General features: G+C 49.2%; 1 protein-coding gene across 1 annotated transcript in view; it reads right to left on the bottom strand.

Moving 5' to 3' along the window:
• The window catches only part of ALOX12 (arachidonate 12-lipoxygenase, 12S type), a 14,081-nt gene extending 10,005 nt beyond the window's left edge, over nucleotides 1-4,076 (bottom strand). The window contains exons 1-6 of the mRNA XM_003791187.1: nucleotides 3,894-4,076; nucleotides 3,145-3,346; nucleotides 1,756-1,837; nucleotides 1,530-1,652; nucleotides 1,304-1,407; nucleotides 891-1,051 (exon numbers count right to left, since the gene is read on the bottom strand). Coding sequence (XP_003791235.1) covers nucleotides 891-1,051; nucleotides 1,304-1,407; nucleotides 1,530-1,652; nucleotides 1,756-1,837; nucleotides 3,145-3,346; nucleotides 3,894-4,028 — 807 coding nt within the window. The 5' untranslated portion in view covers nucleotides 4,029-4,076. The remainder of the gene's footprint in view (nucleotides 1-890; nucleotides 1,052-1,303; nucleotides 1,408-1,529; nucleotides 1,653-1,755; nucleotides 1,838-3,144; nucleotides 3,347-3,893) is intronic.
• Nucleotides 4,077-8,695: the final 4,619 nt, after the last annotated feature.

Genomic DNA, 8,695 nt, shown 5'->3' on the forward strand with positions numbered 1-8,695 from the left:
GCCCTAGCCGGTTGAGCTATAGGTGCCAAGCCCAGTTGCTCTCATTTTAAAGTGAAGGAGCAGCTGTGTGAGGTTAGGTGTCTGATGCATGGATATATGGTAGCAGATCTGGGTTTAGAACTAGGCTTGCTCAATCCAGTTTGCATTATAGGCATTGCAAATAGACCCTTTTTTCAAGATGGCCAGGCTACTTCCTGGTCATCGCCTGATGGTCTGACTCCCTTCAGCCCAGCAAATGCTTTCATCCCTATTCAACCCTTCTCTCTTCTGCCAAATACTCCAGAGCAGGCATCCTCAAACTACGGCCTGTAAGCCACATGTAGCCTGCCTACCGGCCTGCCGGGTGTTTTTGCCGCCACTGCCTGTTCTGCTTAGCAGCCGACTCATCCCGGGGCCCACAGTCTGGCCCTCCAGTGGTCTGAGGGACAGTGAACTGGCCCCATGTTTAAAAAGTTTGAGGACCCCTAACTACCACTGCCACGAAATACAGCACACACATGCATCCCACCTAGGCTCACCCTGCTCACACATTACACTTCTTCCAATCCCAACTCTAGAAAACCCCTTTGATTCTCCCCACCTGATAGTACATTCTTTGCTTTATCCCTGCCCATGAACACTGGAGTCCAGAACACTGAGGACCAGGGAGTGTCATGGTTCCTGCTAACATCTCCAGCCCCTATCTGCCTAGGGATCCATCCTGTTTCTTCTTTCATGTTAGGAGCTCCTCATAGTTTTTCTCTATAGATTTTGTCATTTCTGGATTTTTCCAGCATAAAACTCTGCAACAAGGAGCAGTGGATTATTGTACCCCACCTTCCTCTGACTCATCTTTGGTTTTTCTCCTTCACCACCACTCTACTAAAGAGAGAACAATATCAGGCAGATACCTGGAGCTCTTTGTCCAACTGAGCTCGAAGCTCTTCTGTCCCTGAGGGCAGCACTAGCCTGGAGGGCAGAGAGGTGGATCGTCTCAACAGCATGGGGTTGGTGCCATTGAGGAACTGGTAGCCAAAAAGCTCATCATCCTGCCAGTGCTGGTGAATCTTTTCTGTGGGGTTGGGATTGAAGGAGGATGTTTACCACAGCCTGGGTATCCCTGTCCTCCAGCCTCGACCCAGGGATTCAGGCAAATGACCCATGCTGTACCCAACCCCTGAATTTGCATTCTTCAGGCCTCTCTGAGATGACCAGACATGAGAAGGTCTGTTCTTGCAAGAAGTTATGCCGGCCTGTGGAGTGTGATGGACAGAGCATCAAAAGGGGCCATTAAGGGGTTATAGAGACCTGGGGGAACACTGACCAGCCAGGGTACTCTTTTGGCCCCAGAAGATCTGATCAAAGTCTTCTAGGCGGTTCCAGGAGCTCAGGAGGGTGTAAACACGTTTGAGGACCATCTCCAGAGCCCTAGGACAGTTATTGATGCTTGAACCCATAAGCTGATCCCTCAGCCCCTCACGATATACCACCATTCTTGGATTTCCCAGCCCTTATTCCACTCTGAGCTCCAACTGACAGCTTTTTCTTACCCTGCCTTCAGTGTCCATTCAAAGTCCCATCTCTTCTCCTCATGGAATCTCATATTTGGAGGTAGGTCAGCTTTACAATCTGCAGCTATGGTCAGGGGTAATCCTTCCTTCCAGGTTGCCCAGCTAGAATTTGAGGACAAACCTTTAGGGAGGATGTTTGGGTCAGTGATGGGGCCAGGGTTAGGAAGGGGTGGGACAAATGGGAGGCCTAAGGATGGGTGGTCACCGGTAGATCTGCTTTCTGTCCTTCAGTTCCTTCTCTCGATGCTTCTGGAACACGTCCAAGGCATTGTCTCCTGCCAGGCGGGCTATGGAGACATTGAGACATTTGGCCACATGGTTGTGTCTGGTCCTGTGCTCACTCTGCTTGTCTTGTCCCTTTCTGTGGTCTTGTTCCTTGTTCTCAGTCCTGGGCTGCTGCTTTTTTCTCTGCCTGTGCCTCACGTGGTTGATCTCCAGACACATTTATCCCATTTTCACTAACTTTGCACTCTTCATTTCACTTTTCAGTCTTCATCTTTTGCTTATAGACAAAAATCTCATGTTTGCCCCCTTTTCTTGTTCTGTAACTCATCTTCCCTTACCTGACCTTATTTCACCAGTCTCTATGGTTGGGGGATAAAAAACAGTTTAAAGTGATAAAATCTTGGTTACCTTATCTTGCCCACACCTTATACTACATATTGCTTTAATTAATTAACTTTTTTTTTTTTTTTTGAGACACAATCTCACTCTAGCCCTGGGTAGAGTACCGTGGCATCATCATGGCTTACAGCAACCTTGAACTCGTGGGGTCGAGGGATCCTCTTGTGTTAGTTTTCTATTTTTAGTACAGACCAGGTCTCCCTCCCTCTTGCTCAGGCTGGTCTCAAACTCCTGAGCTTAAGCAATCCACCCATCTCGGCCTCCCAGGGTGCTAGGATTACAGGAGTTAGCCACTGTCCTGGCTATTTTTTTTATATAGAGTCTCACTCTGGCCCTGGGTAGGATGCCATGGTGTCAATCATAACTCACAGCAACCTTAAACTCTTGGGCTCAACTGATCCTCTAGCCGCTGCCTCCCAAGTAGTTGGGACTATAGGCATCAGGCGCAATGCCTGGCTAGTTTTTCTGATTTTAATGTCTCTCTGGCTCTTGCCAAAGTGCTCTCTGTCCTTCTTAGTTGTCTTCCTGACCAGCTTGCCCACACCATATGGTGTGTTTCCTTTATCTGTCTCCAGCTCACCAGTCAGCCATCATCTTTTCCATGTGGTCCCTTCCCCTGTTCCTGCCCTAACTTGTTCTGAGGCCCATAGACATCTCTCTGCTTTTACTTTGCTTCTGTTTTCCTCCATCGCTACAACTCCCAGCCCATCCTCACCTTCTTAGAAGATGGGATTTCAGGTCACTTGTTCCCTGTCTGTAGCCTCACTGGCAGCCTCACTTATTCTGTGTAAAACGTATTCATAAAGTCTTCCGTTTCCTATCTTGCACCTTGGGATCCCTACACTTAACCTGCTTCAAAGCCTATCATTTCTCTTAAGTCCCCTTCTAACCGACCATGGCTCTATCCCACTCCCCTGCCCCTAGCAATTCGCTAGTCCTTGCGCCCCCTCCCCCGACGCTGCCCACTCACCGGTGCCCTCTGGCAGGCTCAGGACGCCTTCGCCCTGCACCCAGCGGTAGCACGGGAAGGCCGCCTCCGTGCCGGCTCCGGGGCCCTGCACAGTGATGCGGTCGCAGAACCACGCGTCGTCCACCAGCCAGTGGTGTTTGCGCAACTTCACGAACTGCAGGGGCCCCAAGTCCTCGGTAACGTCGAGGTTAAATTCCTCCTCCTGTGGAACCAATCCGGCCAGACTCAGTAGCGGTACTTGTGAGAGGCCGTTCTGAGAGCAGAGCTGCCCACTCTATGAAGCCTTCCTTTACCAGGGCCTTGTTCCCTCCCCTGCACAGCCTGTCCCGGAGTCTCAGATGCCGGATGACAGGTGAAGATTGGGACCCAATGTGTGTCCTCAGTGACTTGAATTGGTGGGCATCCCCACCTGTGTAGGTCCCCCTGACTGAGCTCTCACCGCGTGCGTGCTTGGAGGAGCTTCTCTTTTGACCACTGGTCATGTACTTACCTCCGAGTCATTTGGAGAAGCAGTTGGAGGTCATGAAGAAAAGGAACGGGAGAAGTAGGTTGGGTCCAGCCCGGGCCCCCTCCAAAAGTCCCAACCCTCTCTTCACTCTGTGAACTCCTAGTCTGCGCTGTCATCTCGTCCCCAGCCTCCTTCCCCTGGCCCTCCCCTGAGCCTGGCCGTCTTCCCTCCCGCCACGAGCCCAGTGGGGTCGGGCCAAGCCGGGCCGAGCCGGGCAGGGAGTCTCGGCTTCCCCGCTGACCTCGCCCCGCGCCGGGCGCAGCTGCAGCTCCCGATCCGCTTCCCCGCGCGCCCCGACCAGCCACAGCTGCACGCGGTTGTGCGACCCGGAGAAGAGCCAGGCCCCGGTGGCCACGCGGATGCGGTAGCGGCCCATGGCACCCCGCCGGCAGCTGGGGCAAGGGGAGCCGGGTCCTACGCGATTCCCCGGACCTCTCAGGGCCGCGGGCGCCTCGGAGCCAGTTCCGGCCTTTAAAAGATGAGTCTGCGGCCCCGCCCTCCTCCCAACTTTTGGGCGCTCCCACGTCCCCGCCCCAGACTAGCCTGAACCTGCGAGCTGTAGAGCCGGCTGTGGACCCAGCTATGCCTCCAGGTGGGAGCGTAGCTGCGGGAAGATAAGGGACCCAGACAGGGTGAGAGGGAGGGTGTGGCGGGGACTACCTGGACCTCATGGGGAGGCCTGGGAAGAGCAGCCTCCGGGTTGGAGGAGGGAAAGGATAAGGACACTTCCCAAGGCCTTTTAGGGAGCTAGGAGGGAGGGGGTTTGAATTCATCCTCCAAACTGAGGAAAGCCTCTGCGTTTCTGGGCCAGCTTCTGGAAGACTGCTAGACTTCTAGGGTTGCTCCGCTGCCTAGACACGCGTGGCCAGGAAGTCCTTTAGTATATGAACACTATGGCCTTTGAGCCCTGCGCTTCAGTAAGTGACCATGGCTGCCTGGAACCTGGAAAAGTAACAGCTCAAAGCTTGCTTCCCCTCACTCCCACCCCCAACGCTCTTTAAAATGTTCAGAAATTGGGATCCCAAGTATACCAGAAATCATGGCCTGGACATCTGGAGAGAGGCCTGAGGCAGGGCAGAGGAAGCTTCATTTTGTCCAACCAACATAGTAGGTGCACAAAATGTTAGGGATCCACTGGTCAGGCCATACTGGTCTGGGTGTTAGGGTGCAATATGAAACCACTTAGGGACCTAGCATACATAGACAATTCCTATGAACTTTGTGCTTTCCAGGTGAGTGCAGCCCCTTGCCCTACAGTAGGTTCTAGGTTAATTTTTATTCCCAGGATATTTCCTGGTCCTTCACGGGCCTCAGGGTAGGAAATCTGCTCACGTGCTTGGAGGAGCTTCTCGTTTAACCACTGGTCATGCACTTCTCTCCGAGTCATTTGGAGGAGTTGGAGGTCACAAGGAAAAGGAACAGGAGAAGTGGGTTGAGTCCAGCCCAGGGCCCCAAAATTCCAACCCTCTTTTCACTCCATGAGCTCCCAGTCCACAGTCATCTCAACTACCAGTTGAGCTAGTGCTAGTTAGGACTTTGTAAACATAAGGATGATTCAGGTCTTCAGCTTCATCACCCATCCGGGGATCAATCAGATGAAGCCTGTTGCACTTGTTCCTGTCTAGATCTTTTTGATCTAAGACATAAGCATTTGGCTCACAGTGGATGTGTCTGGTAGCCTGGGCTGGGCCAGGGCAAGGTAAATCTGTTTTCTTTTTTTTTTTGAGACAGAGCCTCAAGCTGTCAGCCTGGGTAGAGTGCCATAGCATCACAGCTCACAGCAACCTCCAAGTCCTGGGCTCAAGCGAGTATCCTGCCTTAGCCTTCCAAGTAGCTGGGACTACAGGCGCCTGCCACAATGCCCGGCTATCTTTCGGTTATAGTTGTCATTGTTTGGTAGGCCCCAGTTGGATTCGAACCTGCCAGCTCTGGTGTATGTGGCCGGTGTCTTAGCTGCTTGAGCTATAGACGCCGAGCTGGTAAATCTGTTTTCTTGAGTCGGACCTCAAAAATGCCTTGGAATGCTGTTTGTTGGAAGAGATAAGTGAGAGCGTTCTAGTCCCACCTACCCTGCTCACCCTAACCATCTAGACCAGTAGTTCTTAACCTTTCTGATACAGTTAAAGCCACGATCCTTTAATTCAGTTTCTCATGTTGTGGTGACCCTCAACCATAAAATTATTTTTGTTTCTTCTTCACAACTGTAATTTTGCTAATGTTATGAATCATAATGTAAATATCTGATATGCAGGATGGTCTTAGGTGACCTCTGTGAAAGGGTCATTCGACCCCCCAAAGGGGTTGTGCTCTAGACCAGCAGTTTTCAACCTGTGGGTTCGACCCCTTTGCAATAATGAAAATACATCCTGCATATAAGATATTTACATTACAATTCATAACAGTAGCAAAATTACAGTTATGAAGTAGCAACGAAAATAATTTTATGGTTGGGGGTCACCACAACATGAGGAACTGTATTAAAGGGTTGCGGCATTAGGAGGCATTAGGAAGGTTGAGAACCACTGCTCTAGACCTCCCCAAAGTGTCTGATCCTTACTGGGTGCCATTGCCCTCTTCTACCAGGGGTGGGGAACCTGTAGCCTTGGGGCCACATGTAGCTTTCTGGGTCTTTGAGTGTGGCCTTTCACTGCATCCAAATTTTGCAGAAGAAATCCTTTTAGTAAAAAGACTTGTTCTGTGAGGTTTAGATTCAATTGAGGGGCTGCATTTGGGAATCTGAAGGGTCACATGTGGCCTTGAGGCTTCAGGTTCCCATTCACTCCTGCCTACTTTGTCTGTATTCACAACTTGGTGTCTGCCATTTGCTAGTCTCCAGTCTTTTCACTTTTCTGGAGTCACCCTATTTTGTAATATCCAAAGCAAGAGGCTCAAATGCTCATCCTACATGATAGCAGGACTTGGTCTTTTTCACACACATTTTCATGTGTTACTTTAGTCTAGAAAAGAGTTTGTTTCATATCTACTTCCAAAATCAATCCACACTGCAGCCTGCTTCTTTGCTTGTTTTTGGCTGCTTTTTCTGTGTTCTAGGAGGCCACATACAGAGAGAGGGAGTGAATAATTCAAAAAATAATCCAAACTACTGTACATGCTAAATGAATTAACATGTTTAAACAGTTAGAGCAATGCCTGGGATATAATCCCTCTATGTATTAGCTGTTCTTATTTTATTATTTACAATTGAATGTCAGCATCACTCCTAGAAATTCCTCTACCGTTCCTCACCACATACTATTCTCTACATCCCTCTACAGGCCCAGCTCTCCCTAGAGTTCTTACCCCTCAAGACCCTCCTACTGGAGACTTCATATACAACATGGTGACTGTATTGTCTTAGTCCATTTTATTTTATTCCAAAGGAATACCTGAGGCTGGGTAATTTATAAAGAAAAGAGGTTTATTTAGTGCACATTTCTGTAGACTATATGAGAAGCATAGCACTGACATCTGCACAACTTGTGGTGAGGGCTTTTGTGTTACATCAAAACATGGTGAGGGCTGGGTGAGGTGGCTCATGCCTGTGATTCAAGCACGCTGGGAGGCAGAGGCAGGTGGATTTCTTGAGTTCAGGAGTTTGAGATAAGCCCGAGCAAGAATGAGACCCCTTTTCTACTAAAAATAGAAAAATTAAATACAACTAGCTGGGTGTCTTGGTGCACATCTGTTGTTCCAGCTATTTGGGAGGCTGAGGCAAGAGGATTGCTTAAGCCTAAGAGTTTGAGGTTGGCTGTGAGTTATGATGACACCACAGCACTCTACCCAAGGGTGACAGAGTGACACTCTGTCTAAAAATAATAATAGGGCAGCGCCTCTGGCTCAGTGGGTAGGGTACCAGCCCCATATACAGGGGGTGGCAGATTTGAACCCGCCCCTGGCCAAACTGCAACAAAAAATAGCAGGGCATTGTGGCGGGCACCTGTAGTCCCAGCTACTCAGGCAGCCGAGGCAAGAGAATTGCCTAAACCCAGGAGTTGGAGGTTGTTGTGAGCTGTGATGCCACAGCACTCTACCGAGGTCGATAAAGTGAGACTCTGTCTCTAAAAAATAAATAAATAATAATACCAAAAACTCATGGTAGAAAAGGTCAAAGGGGAAGTGGGCATCTCTGAAGAGAGAGCAAACCTGAGGGATGTCCTGGCTTTACAACCACCCCCTCTCATGGAAATGAATCCATTCCCCCTTAGCACTAATCCAGTCTCAAGATAGACTTACTACTGCAAGAATGGCATTAAGCCATTCATTAGGAATCTCTTCCTGTGACCCAAGTACCTCCCACTAGTCCACCTCCCAACACTATCACACTGGGGATCAAATTTCAACATGTAGTTTGGTGGGAACAAACACATTATATCTAAACCATAGCAGAGACTATAGTTATTATTAATAACACATTGTATATTTGAAATTTGCTCAAGTGTTGTCACCATAATGAAAGTAGCCATGTGAGGTTACGTTAATTAGCTTAATTGTGGCAGTCATTTCACAGTGTATACATATATCAAAACATGACGTTGTCACCCTAAAATATCCGATTTTTATTTGTCAGTCATACCTCAATAAAACTAGATAAAAGAAGTTTAAGCTGGTCATAAACAGTTGTGAAACACAGGGCTCAGTTTCTAGGGCTCTCTGCTAGGCAAGAGCTGCTAAAAGTTCTTTTACCTGGGGGTGGGGAGTGTATGTGTGTGTGAGCACAGAGAGTTTGTGATATGGTAAATGGGTTCAGCAGAGAGATGGAGATAGAATACAGTTGGGGTATATTCTGTCAACAAATGAGGTGGTAAAGGGAACAGAGAGAGGGCCAGAGCTGGAGATAGCAACCAGTAGAGCCAGTGAGAGAGAAAGGCTGAGATGCTGGAAGCTGAAGGTGTAAGTGATGAGGGGAAGACCCTGAGGGAGGAGGTGAAACCTGGACAATGTGTGAAGGAACTGGCCTTTGATCATGCATTCTGCTATCCAACTACGTGCCAGGTCAACCCTGTTTAACTTCCAAGATCAGACAACACTGAGCACATTCAGATA

The sequence above is a fragment of the Otolemur garnettii genome, unplaced genomic scaffold (assembly GCF_000181295.1).
Source record: "Otolemur garnettii isolate 467f Iridium unplaced genomic scaffold, OtoGar3 scaffold00046, whole genome shotgun sequence".
Taxonomy (NCBI): Eukaryota; Metazoa; Chordata; class Mammalia; order Primates; family Galagidae; genus Otolemur; species Otolemur garnettii.